Source organism: Phoenix dactylifera, chromosome 16 (genome assembly GCF_051530095.1).
Source record: "Phoenix dactylifera cultivar Ajwa chromosome 16, Ajwa_hap1_PhDact_Kaust_v1.1, whole genome shotgun sequence".
Lineage (NCBI taxonomy): Eukaryota > Viridiplantae > Streptophyta > Magnoliopsida > Arecales > Arecaceae > Phoenix > Phoenix dactylifera.
Window position 1 is genome coordinate 17,302,338 of NC_143205.1, and position 18,268 is coordinate 17,320,605.

At 39.9% G+C, this 18,268-nt stretch overlaps 2 protein-coding genes across 2 annotated transcripts; both read left to right on the forward strand.

Annotated features, from left to right (window-relative positions):
* Positions 1 to 1,131: 1,131 nt before the first annotated feature.
* Positions 1,132 to 11,625, forward strand: NRPB1 (RNA polymerase II large subunit). The gene is made up of 14 exons (XM_008807929.5): positions 1,132 to 1,519; positions 1,632 to 1,895; positions 3,393 to 3,695; positions 3,790 to 3,948; positions 4,070 to 4,231; positions 4,309 to 4,529; positions 4,632 to 4,773; positions 4,851 to 5,186; positions 5,297 to 5,583; positions 5,669 to 5,927; positions 6,017 to 9,099; positions 9,287 to 9,358; positions 10,735 to 10,788; positions 10,875 to 11,625. The coding sequence occupies exons 1-14, from the start codon at positions 1,436 to 1,438 to the stop codon at positions 10,975 to 10,977; spliced, it is 5,529 nt and encodes a 1,842-aa protein (XP_008806151.1). The 5' UTR covers positions 1,132 to 1,435; the 3' UTR covers positions 10,978 to 11,625.
* A 1,221-nt stretch (positions 11,626 to 12,846) lies between these two features.
* On the forward strand, positions 12,847 to 13,833 carry LOC103718917 (uncharacterized protein At1g76070). The gene is made up of 2 exons (XM_088712068.1): positions 12,847 to 13,690; positions 13,789 to 13,833. The coding sequence occupies exon 1, from the start codon at positions 12,990 to 12,992 to the stop codon at positions 13,686 to 13,688; it is 699 nt and encodes a 232-aa protein (XP_088568194.1). The 5' UTR covers positions 12,847 to 12,989; the 3' UTR covers positions 13,689 to 13,690; positions 13,789 to 13,833.
* Positions 13,834 to 18,268: the final 4,435 nt, after the last annotated feature.

An 18,268-nucleotide genomic window follows, 5' to 3' on the forward strand; every position in this document is an offset into this window, starting at 1 on the left:
TGATCCTAGCACTTATAAAGACTCAAGACCTCAAGTTTAAGACTTAACATTTGAGAAGGGTCCAATTACAAATTTGGATAATTTTAGGTTTCTAATCAAATTAGGATAGGTGCATTTAGCTCTAATGACCTCGATAATTTATAACGACCCAGAACATTGGATTTAAGACTTTATATTAATATCAAGTCAAATCACAAACATTGCGATCACTTTGTAGTTAGTCTCAAAATGGCCACCATCACTCTTAGCCATATGGTCTCGGTAGGTCAGTTATGATACCATTCATAATAATTCAAGGTTTTTATCCAAAGAGACCAGTTAAAATGTTTTTAATTTGGGATGCTTAACTCTACCTGTATCCAAGACCTCACCAATGTACATCTAATGCCGGACTACATACACCCACCACTTTATTGAGTTTGTCCTAAGCATTTGACTCTATTCATGGATCCCATCCATTAACAACCCGATGACCACTGAAATTCTAATTATGTCGGGATCCTCAAAGACGATAGGAACATACCTATTAAAATCTTATCAATCTATTTAGTCCCTTTTTTTTAATTTGCTTTAAAAAAATAGAATATGTACACTTTAATTTTGATGTACTTTCATGTGTGATTGCATGTGCTAAATCCTTGCATGCATGCATTAATTTTAATATTCCATTTACCTTCCTAATAAACACTCTAAAATAAGATTCTTGAGAATGCATATCATTCGATATTCCAAATAATCACCATTTATATTTTTTTCAACCAAAATAAGTATACTCCACAAAGCTCAAATTTACTCCAAGCTTAAAAAACCAAAAGAGCTGCATCTCATGAAATTGGGAGCATATTTATCAAATTAATGAGAATAATAAATAAAATTCCTTATCAAACGGAAATTATAGCCACTAATCCATTCAAAATACCTCTCACAATGTAACTCACAAGTCATGCTCAAATATTTTTATAATAATTATTTTAATAATAATGGTCATAGCAATGATTATCTTGTTATTACAGAGCAAGAGGCTATGGAATGATGTTAATCTAGATCCGTTTATACAGGATCCGTCGGTGAAGAACGGACTTAGATCGGATGGTTCAGATTAACCGTCCCAACCTCTCACCGCATTCCTCCGGGCGCACGCTAGTAGCGTGCCCTAGGGCGGCTCCCGCATTCTCGTCTATAAATAGCCCACTATCCCTCTTTTCTCGCTTCATTTCTCCGTGGAGTCTCTCGGCTTCTCGGCCTCGAGAGGGGAGCGTCCGTTCCCTTTCTCTCTGTTTGTTTCCCTCTCTAATTCCAAAAAAAAAACCGAACAAATACAACAATCTAAATCGAAAATTAAACTCATACGACGATCCAAACTCCCTCCATCTCCGATTTCAAAACCCTAATTATCTGAAACCCTAGCTCTTGATCGAATCTCTGAGGTCCAGCCATGGATATGCGCTTCCCCTACTCTCCGGCGGAGGTCGCCAAGGTCCGCTGCGTCCAGTTCGGCATCCTCAGCCCCGATGAGATCGTAATCTCTCTTCCCCTCTTCTCCTTTTACTCCGCTCTAGAGTTGCGCTTCCACTGTTGGATTCGTGCTCTGATCGATGGGTTTTTGTGGTTCTTTTGGTTTTGGGTGGCAGCGGCAAATGTCGGTGGTGCAGATCGAGCACGGCGAGACGATGGAGCGGGGGAAGCCGAAGCCCGGGGGGCTAAGCGACCCCCGGCTCGGGACCATCGATCGGAAGATGAAGTGCGAGACTTGCATGGCCAACATGGCCGAGTGCCCCGGCCACTTTGGCCATCTTGAGCTCGCGAAGCCTATGTTCCATATTGGATTTCTCAAGACTGTGCTTGCTATCATGCGGTGCGTCTGCTTCAATTGCTCCAAGATCCTGGCCGATGAGGTACTCTTTTCCAATCTGGTCCTCAAATTGTTCCTTTTCAGGATAGATTGTTCTAGATTCTTTGGTACAATCAACAAGAACGGAAATAAATAAAAATATTTCTAGCTGCAAATGGAATAAGATGGCCTGTCTGTCAGAGAGTAGAAGCAATTACAGAATTCTATTTTATGATGTTAAATGGCATTAAAACCTTTTTTTCTTGAAAAATGAATCCTTGTTGAGGTGTTATCATTGCAATGGCTCGTAAAAAAAGATGCTTAATTGAGCAGTTGACTGATGATTGTGTGACGTGGGTACTGAACTCTGGGATGGGTACAACACCATTAGTATAAGGTTTTGTTTGCTTAATCGGAAGACTGCTTGCAAATTTAAAGGTTGTTAGCTTCCATTTGGCCAGAGAGCTACAATATGCAGTGGCCTGAATAGTTATTCTACTGCCAACTATTTTCAAAGTGTATAACCTGTAGTTCTTTTACTCTAATGTGATGTCTGTGAACTTTATTCACTAGCCCAGTGGAGCCCCCTTTCCCCCTCTTCTTTTTAGTGGGATGGGAGGGGGTGGATTTTCCTATCAGATTATGGTGCACTGCAAGTCAAAATGCTAATGAAAATCTGGAAAATCAATTTTTAAATCAGATCTCAGTAACAAGTGAAGACAATCTTCAGTGTATGTTGCACTTTCCCCAATGGAATTGATCTGCGCTTTTACGTTTATGTATGCATGTGTATGTCAACACCTTAGTTACTGGAAATGGGTCAGGTTCGGCCAGTGGGAAGAGGGTCTCTTAAGAAACATTAGCAAGAAATCTTTTAGAAAGCTGGTGCAGTGATGAGTTTCTGAGGAGCGCCAGAAGTGGGTTCTCCACCCTAAACAGAAGATTCCTGCTATGAAGGTCGGCACTGCATCTAAACCTTAATTGCCAGATTCGGGAGTGGGTGCAAAAGTGTGTTCAGCGAAGCATATATTTAGCAACAATAGCGTCTTGGGAATGGGTGCAATGAGCGGATATCGTAGAAACAATTTTAACAGGGAAGTGCTTAGAGATTAGGTGCACAGATATTTTAGAAACACTTTCAGAAAGGAACTGCTTAAGAAGTGGGTGTGGGTTTGAGATTTTGTGGAAGATTTTAAATCAAATTCATTATCCTAGATAGAAGATTTCAGCTGCTAAGATTTGAACTCTATTGCACCATGCATCTTAATTTCATCTCATCATTATTAGGGGTCTGCTAGTTTACAAATAAGCCTTCTTTGCTTTAGCATTCTTATAAGGTCTTTCTTCATTATCCTTAACATGGACATGGGGGCACCATGATGTGTGGACTTGCATTTGTCATTCGTATTCGTAACATAGCCAACTGTAAATAAGCTTTTGTGCATGCTTGCTTTCTAGTCTTTCCTCCTATTTCGTCATACTTGCTTTTTCGGGCAGGAATTTTACTGATTTATTTTTAGCAAAAATATATTCTTGTCTCATAAGTTCTGCTTTATTTTAGGATGATACTCGATTCAAACAAGCTTTGAAAATTAGAAACCCAAAGCATAGGTTGAAAAGAATTTATGATGCTTGCAAAACCAAGAAGAAATGTGCTGGTGGTGATGATATCGACGTCCAAGCTCAACAAGATTCAGAAGAACCAATAAAGAAGAGCCGAGGTGGTTGTGGAGCTCAACAGCCAAATATTACCATAGATGGTATGAAAATGATTGCAGAATACAAAGCTCCAAAGAAGAAATCGGATGACCAAGAACAGCTTCCTGAACCTGTTGAAAGAAAGCAAGTCCTTTCTGCAGAGAGGGTAGCTTTAGTGCCTTTTTCTCCTCTCTTTCTCTTGTATCAACATAACTGCTGTTTGTAATAAATGCATGACTTAATGCTGGAATATTTTTCAGGTTCTTAGCGTTCTCAAGAGGATAAGTGATGAGGACTGTCTGTTATTGGGTTTGGACCCTAAATATGCCCGTCCAGATTGGATGATATTACAAGTTCTTCCAATTCCCCCACCTCCAGTAAGACCTTCTGTGATGATGGATACCTCTTCTAGGAGTGAGGTGAGTTTGTTCTCAGTTGAAGCATCATGTGATACTGTTGCCTCATTTAGCTGGACTTGTTCAAATATGGCTTGTATTATGATCATGTGTTCTAACGCATTGCATCTTTGTTTATGTACAGGATGATCTGACTCATCAACTGGCTATGATAATCAGACATAATGAGAACTTGAGGCGGCAAGAGAGGAATGGAGCTCCAGCTCACATCATCACAGAGTTTGCCCAATTATTGCAATTCCACATTGCAACATATTTTGATAACGACCTTCCTGGTCAGCCAAGGGTATGTGACGGCACATGGTACTTTCCGTTTAGTTCTCATTGATTAATTTTTTCCAACTCATCTCTTCCTATGTGCAGGCTACACAGCGATCTGGACGACCCATCAAATCTATATGCAGTAGACTTAAGGCTAAAGAAGGTCGAATTAGAGGTAACTTGATGGGAAAGCGTGTTGATTTTTCAGCCCGAACGGTCATCACTCCTGACCCAACAATAAACATTGATGAACTGGGAGTACCTTGGAGCATAGCTCTGAATCTAACATACCCAGAAACTGTGACTCCATATAACATTGAAAGGTAATAACTTATAGTGTTTTCTTGGTGTGCTACCAAGCATTTGTTTATTCTCTTTATATAATATGTTGGATCTTTTATTAAAGTTTATTCGGTAAAATTTAGACTGAAGGAACTTGTAGAATATGGGCCTCATCCTCCCCCTGGTAAGACTGGTGCAAAATACATTATAAGGGAAGACGGCCAGAGGCTTGATCTTCGCTACTTGAAGAAAAGTAGTGATCACCATCTGGAGCTTGGATACAAGGTTGATTTTCTTTAGGTTTCTTACCATGTTCTCCTTTTTGTACATTTATGGCTTAATATGTGCTCTCTTGTTGGTAGGTGGAGCGACACTTGATGGATGGGGATTATGTTCTTTTCAATCGGCAGCCTAGTCTTCATAAAATGTCCATCATGGGTCACCGAATTAAAATCATGCCATACTCGACTTTTCGCTTAAACTTATCTGTGACTTCTCCATACAATGCTGATTTTGATGGTGATGAGATGAACATGCATGTTCCCCAATCATTTGAGACTAGAGCAGAAGTATTGGAACTGATGATGGTACCTAAATGTATTGTCTCACCTCAATCTAATCGGCCTGTCATGGGCATTGTCCAGGATACGCTTCTAGGATGTCGCAAGATTACTAAAAGAGATACATTTATAGAAAAGGTGATTGCTTGCTTTTGATTGTCTTTTGTTATGCTTTAGCTCATAAATTATCATTACTGTAATTCTTGTTATCTTAATGAATGATCTTACCTTGCCTTTTACCATTGCAGGATGTTTTTATGAACATTCTAATGTGGTGGGAAGATTTTGATGGGAAGATACCTGCTCCAGCCATTTTGAAACCCAGGCCTCTATGGACCGGAAAACAGGTGTTCAACCTTATCATTCCAAAGCAAATAAATCTTATTAGGACTTCAGCTTGGCACTCCGAAGCAGAAACAGGATTTATCACTCCAGGGGATACTTTAGTTCGTATAGAGAAAGGGGAGCTTCTGTCGGGCACCCTGTGCAAAAGAACTCTTGGAACATCTACTGGAAGTCTTATCCATGTGATCTGGTACTCATGGAGAAAGCAGTTTTGACTATAATATTTGCGGTTCATCTTTTTTCATTTTTGCTGAAATGTTCATTTTTGTATGCAGGGAAGAGGTCGGTCCAGATGCAGCTCGTAAGTTTTTGGGCCATACACAGTGGCTCGTAAACTATTGGCTTTTGCAGAATGGTTTTAGTATTGGAATTGGGGATACAATCGCAGATGCAGCAACTATGGAGAAAATTAATGAAACAATATCAAAAGCTAAAAATGATGTTAAAGAACTTATCAAGCTGGCACAAGAAAAGCAGTTGGAAGCCGAGCCTGGCAGAACTATGATGGAATCATTTGAGAACAGAGTAAACCAGGTGTGACTAGTATTCTGTTTGGCAACTTTAGCTGTTAACTTAGTTTCAGATCTCATGTACACTTACTCAAAAGGCACTTTGCTTTGCAGGTGTTGAATAAGGCTCGTGATGATGCAGGGAGTAGTGCTCAGAAGAGCTTATCTGAGAGTAACAATCTGAAGGCAATGGTTACCGCAGGATCAAAGGGTAGTTTTATTAACATTTCTCAGATGACTGCTTGTGTGGGACAGCAGAATGTTGAGGGCAAACGGATTCCTTATGGGTTCATTGATCGAACATTACCTCACTTCACGAAAGATGACTATGGACCTGAAAGTCGTGGTTTTGTGGAGAACTCCTACCTTCGTGGGTTAACACCGCAGGAATTCTTCTTCCACGCTATGGGTGGTAGGGAAGGTTTAATTGATACTGCTGTGAAAACTTCTGAGACTGGATATATTCAGCGGCGCCTTGTGAAGGCTATGGAGGACATTATGGTCAAATATGATGGTACTGTTAGAAATTCTCTCGGGGATGTTATACAGTTCCTATATGGGGAGGATGGTATGGATGCTGTCTGGATTGAATCACAGAAGTTGGATTCCTTGAAGATGAAAAAGTCAGAGTTTGACAAGGGTTTTAAGTATGAGATTGATGATGACAATTGGAATCCTAGCTACATGTTACCGGAGCATGTTGAGGATCTGAAAACCATCCGTGAGTTCAGAAATGTGTTTGATGCTGAGGTTCAGAAATTAGAAGCAGACCGTTACCAGCTTGGTACAGAAATTGCGACTACTGGTGATAACACATGGCCTTTGCCTGTTAACCTCAAGAGACTAATCTGGAATGCACAAAAGACATTTAAGATTGATTTGAGAAGGCCATCAGATATGCATCCAATGGAGATTGTAGAAGCTATTGATAAGCTTCAAGAAAGGCTGAAAGTTGTCCCTGGTGATGATTTTCTTAGCATGGAAGCTCAGAAAAATGCAACTTTGTTTTTCAATATCTTACTTCGTAGCACATTTGCCAGCAAGCGGGTGTTGAAAGAGTACAGGCTCACTCGCGAAGCATTTGAGTGGGTTATTGGTGAAATAGAGTCCCGTTTCCTCCAGTCACTGGTAGCACCAGGTGAGATGATTGGTTGCATAGCTGCCCAATCCATCGGTGAACCAGCTACTCAGATGACCCTTAATACTTTCCACTATGCTGGTGTTAGTGCAAAGAATGTTACTCTTGGTGTTCCCAGGTTGAGGGAAATTATTAATGTTGCCAAGAAAATCAAAACTCCTTCACTGTCTGTTTACTTGAAGCCTGAAGTCAACAAAAAGAAAGAACTGGCCAAGAATGTTCAGTGTGCTTTGGAGTACACTACATTGCGAAGTGTAACGCATGCAACTGAGATATGGTATGATCCTGACCCTATGAGCACTATTATTGAAGAAGATGTTGAATTTGTCAAGTCGTATTATGAAATGCCGGATGAAGATATTGCCCCAGAAAAGATTTCTCCTTGGCTGCTTCGTATTGAACTAAATCGTGAGATGATGGTTGATAAGAAGCTGAGCATGGCAGACATTGCAGAGAAGATTAATCATGAGTTTGCCGATGATCTAACATGCATCTTCAATGATGATAATGCTGACAAACTCATACTTCGGATCCGCATCATGAATGACGAAGCTCCCAAGGGGGAATTGCAAGATGAATCTGCTGAAGATGACGTTTTCCTCAAAAAGATTGAAAGTAACATGTTGACAGAAATGGCTCTTCGAGGCATTCCTGATATAAATAAGGTTTTTATCAAATCAGGAAAAGTCAACAGATTTGATGACAATGAAGGGTTCAAAGCAGATGTGGAGTGGATGCTTGACACAGAAGGTGTCAATCTGTTGGCTGTTATGTGTCATGAAGACGTTGATGCCACTAGGACAACAAGTAACCACTTGATCGAAGTGATTGAAGTTCTTGGAATTGAGGCTGTTCGACGCTCTCTTTTGGATGAGTTGCGTGTAGTTATATCTTTTGATGGATCTTATGTGAACTACCGGCATTTGGCTATTCTTTGTGATACAATGACCTATAGAGGTCACTTAATGGCCATCACCCGGCACGGCATCAATCGTAACGATACTGGTCCGATGATGAGATGTTCATTTGAGGAGACTGTTGACATACTTCTTGATGCAGCTGTATATGCTGAAACAGACTACCTTAGGGGTGTTACTGAGAACATTATGCTTGGTCAGCTTGCACCGATTGGTACAGGAGACTGTGCATTGTATTTGAATGATCAGATGTTGCAACAGGCAATTGAACTTCAGCTTCCTAGTTACATGGAGGGTTTGGATTTCGGAATGACGCCTTCACGATCGCCCATCTCAGGGACGCCATATCATGAAGGGATGATGTCACCTAGTTATTTGCTGAGCCCGAATGTTCGCTCTTCGCCAATTACAGATGCTCAATTTTCTCCTTATGTTGGTGGGATGGCCTTTTCTCCCAGTTCTTCACCTGGCTACAGCCCATCGTCTCCTGGCTACAGCCCATCTTCTCCAGGATACAGTCCAACTTCTCCGGGTTATAGCCCGACTTCTCCAGGATACAGTCCTACATCACCAGGTTATAGTCCCACATCCCCAACATATAGCCCCAGCTCTCCTGGATATAGTCCTACTAGTCCTGCTTATTCTCCAACAAGTCCATCCTACTCTCCTACTTCTCCCAGTTACAGCCCCACATCCCCGAGCTATAGCCCTACATCTCCCACTTACAGTCCTACTTCTCCTAGCTACAGCCCCACTTCCCCCAGTTACAGTCCTACTTCACCTAGTTACAGCCCCACATCTCCAGTCTACAGTCCCACTTCTCCGGCCTATAGCCCAACATCTCCTGCATACAGCCCAACCTCACCATCATATAGTCCAACATCACCTTCCTACAGCCCCACATCACCATCATATAGTCCAACTTCTCCTTCATACAGCCCTACATCACCTGCTTATAGCCCCACTTCTCCTGGCTACAGCCCAACTTCCCCGAGTTATAGTCCCACCTCCCCAAGCTATAGCCCTACTTCTCCAAGTTATAATCCTCCTTCAGCAAAGTACAGCCCTTCGCTTGCATATTCTCCAAGCAGTCCAAGGCTGTCACCATCCAGTCCTTACAGCCAGTCATCTCCAAATTACAGGTAATCATAGGCATGCTTCTATTTTTGCTTAATATTGAACATTGGAATTTTGATGGCTGGGATATGTATGACTTGATGTTTACACGAGTCTACTATCATAAGCTTGATATCGGTTGCATTAATTGCGTGCATGTTTTATTCTTTTATTATAAGCTATATCCTTGACACTTTTGTTGTTTTATTGTAGCCCAACTTCACCATCATATTCACCTACGTCTCCATCATATTCCCCTCCAAGTCCAACATACAGTCCCACCAGGTACACTACAATTCTATTAATTTGATTTCATCTAACAATACCTGTATTTCTTATTTGTGGGTTCTGCCTCCATCATGTAAATGTGTATTGATGCTTTTTATTTGGTGCAAGTTATGTTCATTTAATTGGTAATTCAGACAAACTTATCAGGCTACAAGTAACATATATGAGAAATAAAATCTCCAAGTTCAGGGTCAGATGATGGCACAGATTCTCGAAATGATAACTAATGGATTATCAGACACAATTGATGAATTCATAAATCTTATTTTATGGTTGATGGTATGATGCTTGCAATTAAACCATGATGAAATCAATGTTTTGGAGAGAACCTTGCCTCTTTATCTATTCATTGGTTAAATTAGTATGACACAAAGGCATGTGAGATTGTAGGGACACGCCTCTTCCCATTTCTTTGGGAAATTTTGCATGAGGTGTTAGTCTGTATGAAGCAAGGATACTGATGCAGGTTACAGGTAGAACAGTATGGATATGCCAATGCAAGAAGTTTTGAAAAAATAAGAGACGGTGCAGGTGGGGCATGGAAATGAGTAAATATATACTTTTTATATGCATCTGTATAGCATAGTAAATTATCAAAATCATAGTCCATTTTCTATAGAATAGCATTGGCATCCAATATCCATAAAGTGCATCATGTGGTCATAATTTAATTCCATAGACAATCAGTAGACTATAATTATATCATTATCAAAATATCTAAAATTAACCATTCATCAGTAAAACAAGAAAGGGGTCAACTGTCTTCCAGAAATAAAAGAAAAAAGCCCTTCCTTATCTATAGAGATTTGGAGATGTATCTCAGACATCTGGAAAATATCCAATGCCGTTTGTGAAATTTTGGAAAATAGTATACTTGTTATGTATGGATATTTGATGTGGATACAGCATGCAATATGAAGTATCTGTGCTTCTTGTATCAATTTTAGGTAGATATATTATTAAAATTTTGTATCTTTTTTTCCACTTATTGAAACCTGTGGTAGGAGGGGGATTTGGTTGTTGTCGCTGTTAGTTGCTAAAATTTTGCTAGGAATCTTAAGACGAATTATATATCATCAATTGAAGATATCAAACACAACAAAGTGGCCGTTATTGGTGGAGGAGGCTCAGACGGTGGCACATGATTAGATATTCAATTGTTATGCTATTTTACATCATTAAATTTTAAATGATAAATATTTGCAGGATGCTGCAACTTAAGATAAATGTATTATTAATATGTATTGCATCAAATCAGGGTACCCTTTTTTTTGAAAAAAGCAAGTGGGCTTTTGTATTATTGTATACTCATGTCTTTGTTTATGATATATAAATATAATTATAACATTTTTTTTATCTGTTTTTCCTTTCAGTCCATACAATTCTGGTCCGGGCCCAGATTACAGTCCAAGTTCTCCACAGTATAGGTAACTATACTTGCTTTGTTCATCAGACAGTGATGTTACCATTAAGATTTAGAAATTAACCGTTTGATCATCTTTTCTATCATCAGTCCAAGTGCGGGCTATTCACCAACTGCACCAGGTTACTCTCCATCTTCCACTAGTCAATACACCCCGCAAATGAGCAACAAGGATGAGGAGAGCACTCGGTGAAGTGGCTTTGTCAAACTAGCACTGAATTGGAAGTAATGGTATAATACAAATCTTATGTAAATGCATCTGGGCTATCAGAATGTGACAGCTAAGACATCTTAAGATTATAACGGAGACTGCCCTCAGGATGAGACTCCCTTGTACTTGGGTTGGTTCTTGTTATCTGTAACCTCTAACAGCAAAGCAATCCGTTGAGCAAACTCATATGTGGACATTGAACTGGTAACTGGTGCGTATATTTGTAACAGCAAATCAATCTGTTGTGTTTTCCCAGCACACCCTGGTTGTGCGGGACAATGTATTGTTCCCAAGGATGATTTATATCGTATAGGGAAGATCATATGTTCTCCTCGCAGTGGTGGCGATGAGGATGCCTGGAAACACCTTCCGAGTATAGCAGCTTGCTGAAGATTTGGAGAGGTGTCACATTATTATGTCTGAAGGCTTTTTATAGGTTGGAATGGCTTTCTACTTGTCAGTGAAATAAGTTCTGATGAACTTTGTGAAATCAAATTTGAGAACGGTCATTGCGGAAATGTATACCGTCTGTTGTGCACGGCATCCTTAACGGGATTGTCTGGAAGGCAACAGTTTGGAGAAGCTTTAACTTCATTTCTGAAAATACAGCTGTTTTATGGTGGTCATAAATTGTTTTACCCGTTCATTTGTTATTGAGACGTTTATTTGCTATTTTATCTATTTTCGAATGCCTGTCAGGAAAAAAAAAAAAATCATCGGGCTGTGGTTTCAGACTTTCAATGGCAAATGGGAATGGGACTGGCGTATGCTTGTGGTCGGATTGGGTCGAGATTGACATGAAATCAGCTTATTCCTTCTCGCAGGGTGATGCTGCCTCACATGTACTAGATGGAAGCCGATCACCTATTTGATGAACTACGTTTCTAATCCAACTTGGCGCAGCAAGAAAAAGAAGAAGAGCATTTTAGTGATGAATCACATTTCTAATTTGCACTGTGAAATCTCATTTTTGGTTTCCAATTGCTTGTTGCCTTTTGAGCCGGGAATCCTGATTATTTTTAGCTGATTTGGCTGCTCATGAGTCAAAATAATGGGATTTGAGAGAGCCCGCTGCAGTTCAAAGGGGACATCACCATGACGTTGTATGAGGAATTATTGGCTTCATAGTTGAAACTGTTCCCTACCATAAAATAAAATATGATGTCGTCAATCGCCGAAATTAATTAGTTGGTGCATGCTTTGGAGTGTTGATGGCTGTCCGTAGTCCGGATTCATTTCGGGTTATAGCTTTGTGTTGAAGCTGACCTGCTTAAAACTTGGGTTCCTAATGCTTGTCCTAAACATGACCTGAACTAAATATCAACTTTCCGAATCAAGCCTAAATGCGATCAATTGGGTACTTGATTGATTAGAACGATGTCAGGCCTAGAATCAATTACACCTAATCTAAGAGTTAGTCGGCCCGGACCAGAAACCAACAATCCCAATTCCCACCAGGGAGACAGCAACTGATCGCGTTTATGTTCTAACAAGGCCAAATTAGGTCATGCCATTGAACACACGAAGAGGCAAAAACAATAAGGCGAGGACGTCATTGCCATTTCAATATCAAGACCATTCTACCACATTTTGTCAGCCTGTGCACGACGGCATTGAAAGCTGCACGCAGAGAGAACACAACTCCATATTATTTTTTTGACTGTGAAGGACACAATTCCATTTTAAAAACCAAAATCCACTCCCGGCAAGGTATTGGAAGTCCTCTATTCTACGAGTATTAAACTATGATGGGCAAGCGTTAAAGCTTTACCCCGTCTTCCTTGACCAATCCCACTCTCTTCCCACCTTCCCCCTTCCCTTCCCTCTCACCTCGATCCTTTCTCTCTCTCTCTCCTACTTTTCTCCTCATCATTTATAACTACACCTCTTTCTTGTTCTTCTTCCATAACCTAACATCCTTTTATCAAGCCATATATGCTTCTTTCTATCCATATATCCTTAACGTAGAGAGGAACCGTTTCATTGGTGCTTCCATGGAGAAACCCCCTAGAGCAAAGGCCACCAAAATCTTCAGTTTCCTTTCAAAGGCAAACTCCTTCTCCATCCCTCGCCTCCCTTCCTTCAGCCCCGGCCGCGAGAATTCTATGAAATCGAAGGCTCTCCATAACAAGGCCTTCTCAGGCCCGATCATATCGATCGTACCGGTGGAAGCTCGACGTAAGGAGAAGAACGGAGGTGGTTTGGATGTAGAGCCGACCTCCCCGAGGGTCTCATGCATGGGCCAAGTCAAGCACAAGAAAGCTTGCCGCCCGAAGCGGTCCTCGCCGCCACGAGTACAGGAGAGGAAGCCGGCTTTTATCATTCGCGAGATATTTCGACGCAAGGTGAGGCCAGGCCGGAGAATGGATGCCACGGAGAGCAGCGAGGGGAGGCCGGCAGTGGTTGGTAGAGCGCCATCGTTAGGCCAGATGAAGCGGTTCACAAGCGGGCGGGAGACGTTACGTGATTTCGATTGGAGGAAGGTGGAGAGAAAGCAGGAGGCAGCTACCGGGGATCCAGAGAAGTGTTCTTGCTCCGACGAAGAGAGTGATCATGAGGAGCATGATATGGCCATTTACCACTCTGCACCAATTATAGTGGGTGGTGGAATGGCGGCTGTGGATCCTAGGAAGGAGGTGAACCTTTGGAAGAGAAGGACCTTGGCTCCACCTGTTCCTCTTCAATTGAAATGAAGGTTTCCGTTCCTTCACTTTGATACTTTGTTGCTGTCCATGTTTGAATCTTTCATAAGGTGGGATAGAGATGTAATCAAAGTGCATGCAATCTTTCCAGAATTTCCTAATGGACGTATCAATAACTCATGTTTTTGAATGCAAACATGCAAAGTGGTATTTCGTTGATTGGCAGACGAGAGTGGATTTGAAGTCAGGCGAAGAAATTGCAAGGGCCTGAAAGGCAGAATCGCCATTGATTTCTCTGGTAGTCCGTTTTGTTCATCACAAGGTTTTTGATACCTTGAAATTGAATAAGTTAAAAGGTTTTGGTACCGTTAGACGGATTCTTTATTCAGCAGGCAAGCTAGGTCTTTGCAAAGTGAATTCAACCTTGGAGGATACCACCAAATGGGGATGTTTTTTAATTTGTTTCTATTATCTCCACTTCGTAAAATCCAATGTCATGAGATTGATACAAAGAAATATTCTACAAGGAGTCTTTCAAAAAAGTAATCATGGTAAGTCTTGGACCTGTAGAATTAATAATAACGAAGTTGGTAATTCTTTCTTTATAGATTTCATATTCTATTCTTTGTTTCACAGACTAAATTCTTTTTGTTGCGAGAACTTTTCATTAAAGAGGAAAAAATGCGATAGTGCATGAGGGGATACCTAAAAAAAATATAAAGGAACATTCCTCCAAACAACCTATGCAAGCGAAGTTCGCCATCTTGGTATGGACTTTTTTTGGCACTCGGTATGTCACCGGTATCGAGTACCGGTACTGAATCGGTACTCAAAGATTCAGTGATATCCTATTTTTAATTATAGAAACATCCCCCAAAGGGGGTTTTGGGGGAATAACATACTATAAAAGTTGTTAAAGGGAGGGGATTCGGAGGAGAGGAAACCTTCCTCTGATCCCAACAGAAAAAGGATAAAAAAATAAGAAATTTAGATATAAATATATACTCTATACCGTACGATTTAAGCCGGTACGGCATATCGCATGCAGGTATAAACTTTACCACAATCAAAGTGTATGGCTTGACGATAGTGTGAGAGGGAGGTGGATGGCTATGAACAGGAGCGGCCCAATGTATTTGGGGGCCTAAGGCCATTTTGTCTTTGAGGCCTTATCTACAGTGGGCCGGCCTAAGGCGAATTCACAAGGGGCCTTTTTTTCATTTTATCTTTGAGGCATTTTCTACGGTGGGCCTTCTTTGGGCTGGGGCCTTAGGCGACTGCCTCAGTTGCCTAAGGGTTGAGCCGCCCCTGGCTATGAATCGTTGTGAGAAAAAAGAATGGCTATGGATCTTTGTTGGGAAGCTTGTTCCTGTGAATGTGGTTCTTAAAACTGCTGTAGCATGCTTAAGAATGGAGCTCTGAGATGTGCAAACCCAGATCCAGAAGGAATGTGGGGAAAGTGTTCCAAATGCTGAAGACACACATCCTCTATCTCTATTCTCTCCCATCTTTAATTGTTTCCCCTATTCCGTTTTCTCCTTCTTTCTTTTGTTCTTCAGCTTGTCTTTTTTATTCTGTTTTTCTTTGTACAAATATAATCTTGGAAAGGAAACACAATTAGCATCAGCTTGAGCCATGTACAAAACTTGGTGGTGGAAAGTGTTAGCTTTCATGCATCACGCATGCTCCAAACTAACTCTCCCCTGCCCCATGCTAAAGGATTAATCACAACTCAAACCACTACATACAAACAAATGAGCTTTTTTTTTTTTGTGTGTGTGTGTGTGATGTGTGTGTTGAAAAGAACAAGCAAGTGATGAGCGTTGGAAACAACCATGTTTTATGTTGTAGGTTTAAATAATTTGGTGGTAGGACAAAGCTTTTGAGTAAACAATACTGGAAGAATAAATTATATATAATGCCTATCTTTACCTCAACTCCCACCAACCCTCCACCTGGCGAAAGATCAAATAAAACGTGGCTTAGTATTTAATGTTCGTGCTCAATTCCACAGTGCCGTTCAAACTTTAGAAAAGAAATGGAGGGTGTCGTACTTCTCTCTGGCGATTAATCTGTGGGCAATATGCTCGGCCGGGCTCATGTTTTGTCTCATTCACGTATCTGGTCTTCTCTTATGGTCAGAATTCAAACCGGTTACGAAAGCTTTGCGATATTTAATTGCTACAAGCAAGCTGAAACCAGCAAGAGGATTTATTTGGATGGCAAAGAAGGCATGGGAAAAAGAGGGCTTCTTGTCAAGCTGGACTGTCCTGAATTGGTGCAACTTTTCATATCAAGTATTATTGCTCCAAGTTCCGGCGTTTGAATTGAAAATTTGACCATTTCTGAGCCTATCAAGCTACTGAATCACAATCTGGTAGTGTTGTGTGAACAGGGTTGCCCTAATTGATGCAATCTGCATTAAGAAATTGATTCATGTGAGCTAATGGATTTCCAGTCTTCTATCCATTTGGCACGCATCACAGGTGGCTCCAAGCTATCATCTAGTGCTGGGCCCAAGCTATGTTTGCCAGAGATTAGCATTGGACCAATCTGATGCACATAGGAGGAAATATAAATAGTTATGATCCCAATAAGAGGAAACACGATGGCTGCGATCACTTATTTGATAAATGCATCTCTATCTCTATTGGCACTCTACTCTTGTTTCTCTCCTTCAAACAAGAGCTGAATTAACTAGGTCGAGTGTAGTCTTACTACAAGGAACATGCATAGAGTCCACGTGTCGCATGTCGATGCTACTGGAACAAGATATGCAAAGAATCATGCATGGAATTCATGATTATTTTCGATTCTTCCATTTATGATTTCCTTTGCCTGCAGGCAATTAAAATATAATAATTTAGTCTTCATCCTTATTTTTCTTTTAGTATTAGGGTTTCTAAATATTGAAATGTCAAAAGATTGATGCTTGTTTACTCATCATCAGATGCATTTATATCTTTGTAATTAGCTTTATTAGGTTTGATAAGTCGCCGTTGTTGATATACTTTGAGTGCACCATAAGCTTTGTTGTATTCCACTGTTACAATATTCTTCAAATTAGTCGGAAAATTCCAGGTCTATTCTTGATTATTCTCTGGACCAAATAATCCTCCTGACTATTCTCCAAAAGCAAATTGATTTAGAATTATTCAATTATTTTTGAACAATCATATATTTTACAATTTATTTAGGAATTATTACGTCTAATTTAAGAAATTTTTGGGCGTTACAATTTCGTGATGCCATATTCAGTTGCTAGCGATGATGATTTATGTTATCATTTTTTTCACCTCTCCTATGCTTAAAAAATATTTATATATATATTCTTATCTTCTCTTAATTCTTTGTTATCCAAATGTTTGACTAATTTTCTGATTTTTTTTCCTAATTCTCAATCATTGCAGCTGAATTGTGCGGATTGCTGTGCCTGTCATGACTCATGACTATGCCCTCTTCTCGTTCGCTACTTCCTTTAAGATTCCTAATAATCAAAGGGCCTTTTTGGGAATGGCCACTTGGACACTCATTAATTAAGGTACAAAGGCAGATTTCAACTGTCAAGCTTATTTTGGCCACTGAGATGGGACCTCTTGAGCAAGCGATGCATGGATATGACCTTGCCAAACTCCTCCAAATTTTTTAAGACCATATTTAAGCATATGGAGAGGAGCCTGACCACCTAAATCTTAGGGATGATACTCACAGCAAAATATAAAAATAGATCAAAGGATCATATATAACACAAAGTTCTCATGGGCTCCAATGAGTTTCATGCCTTCCTGAACTACAGTGGCTACAGCTTGAGTAGTTACGATACCTTCAAACTAAGAACAAGCCATGCCTCCTGTGAGTGCAGTTTTTGTGCCACCTCCATTGACTATGGTCTTCATTTCATGTGCCAAGATTGTTTGTTCATGTGCATAATCTGCTGCAATTTGTCTTATATTTCTGTATTTTGTTTTTTTATTCTATAAATGCATGTAGGGGGTGATTTCATGGGAACCATCTCTGTGTGGCCTCACATTTCTTAGTTGTTTTTTCTGGAACTTGGCGAGTAAGATGCCTTTTCCATTGGAGAATTGGTCATCTTGATTTGTTTGGACCGCTGTTTTTAGAGTTTGTTTTTTCATTTTTCTTCTCATTTATTTTTTTTGATGAAATTTGAGGTGGCTTATGACTATTTTATTTTTTTATTCAATATAAAAGAATTTAAAAGTAAATTACAATAACTTCTCAGAGATTAGAAATTAGGAATAAATTATAATAGTATGAAAAATCTATGCTCATCCTTCTAAGATTTATTTTAATTTAATACTTTAACCCATAACATAATGGAATGTTAATCATATTATTAATTTTAAAAAAACCTAAATGCCACATTGGAAATTTTTTTAAAATGACCAAAATAGCCTCACATAATATAATCGCCACCTCAGGACCTAAAAAAATGCATATATCCTCTTCCTCATTCGGAGGCAATTTTAACTTTTCATGTAAAGTAAACGGATTTACTAACATCATTAATTTAATTGGGTATAAATGTAGGTTTTACAAACTATTGAGTATAAATATAATAAGCATAAACTTTAAAGAATTTTTTAATTTTTTTTGAAACTTAAAATACC

Excerpts from the sequence above, each read along its gene's own strand:
- NRPB1 (XM_008807929.5), top strand. The coding sequence starts at position 1,436 with ATGGATATGCGCTTCCCCTACTCTCCGGCGGAGGTCGCCAAGGTCCGC. Across the intron at positions 1,896-3,392 it reads CCAAGATCCTGGCCGATGAG|GATGATACTCGATTCAAACA; the intron begins GTACTCTTTTCC and ends GCTTTATTTTAG. Across the intron at positions 5,928-6,016 it reads TTGAGAACAGAGTAAACCAG|GTGTTGAATAAGGCTCGTGA; the intron begins GTGTGACTAGTA and ends TTTGCTTTGCAG.
- LOC103718917 (XM_088712068.1), top strand. The coding sequence starts at position 12,990 with ATGGAGAAACCCCCTAGAGCAAAGGCCACCAAAATCTTCAGTTTCCTT.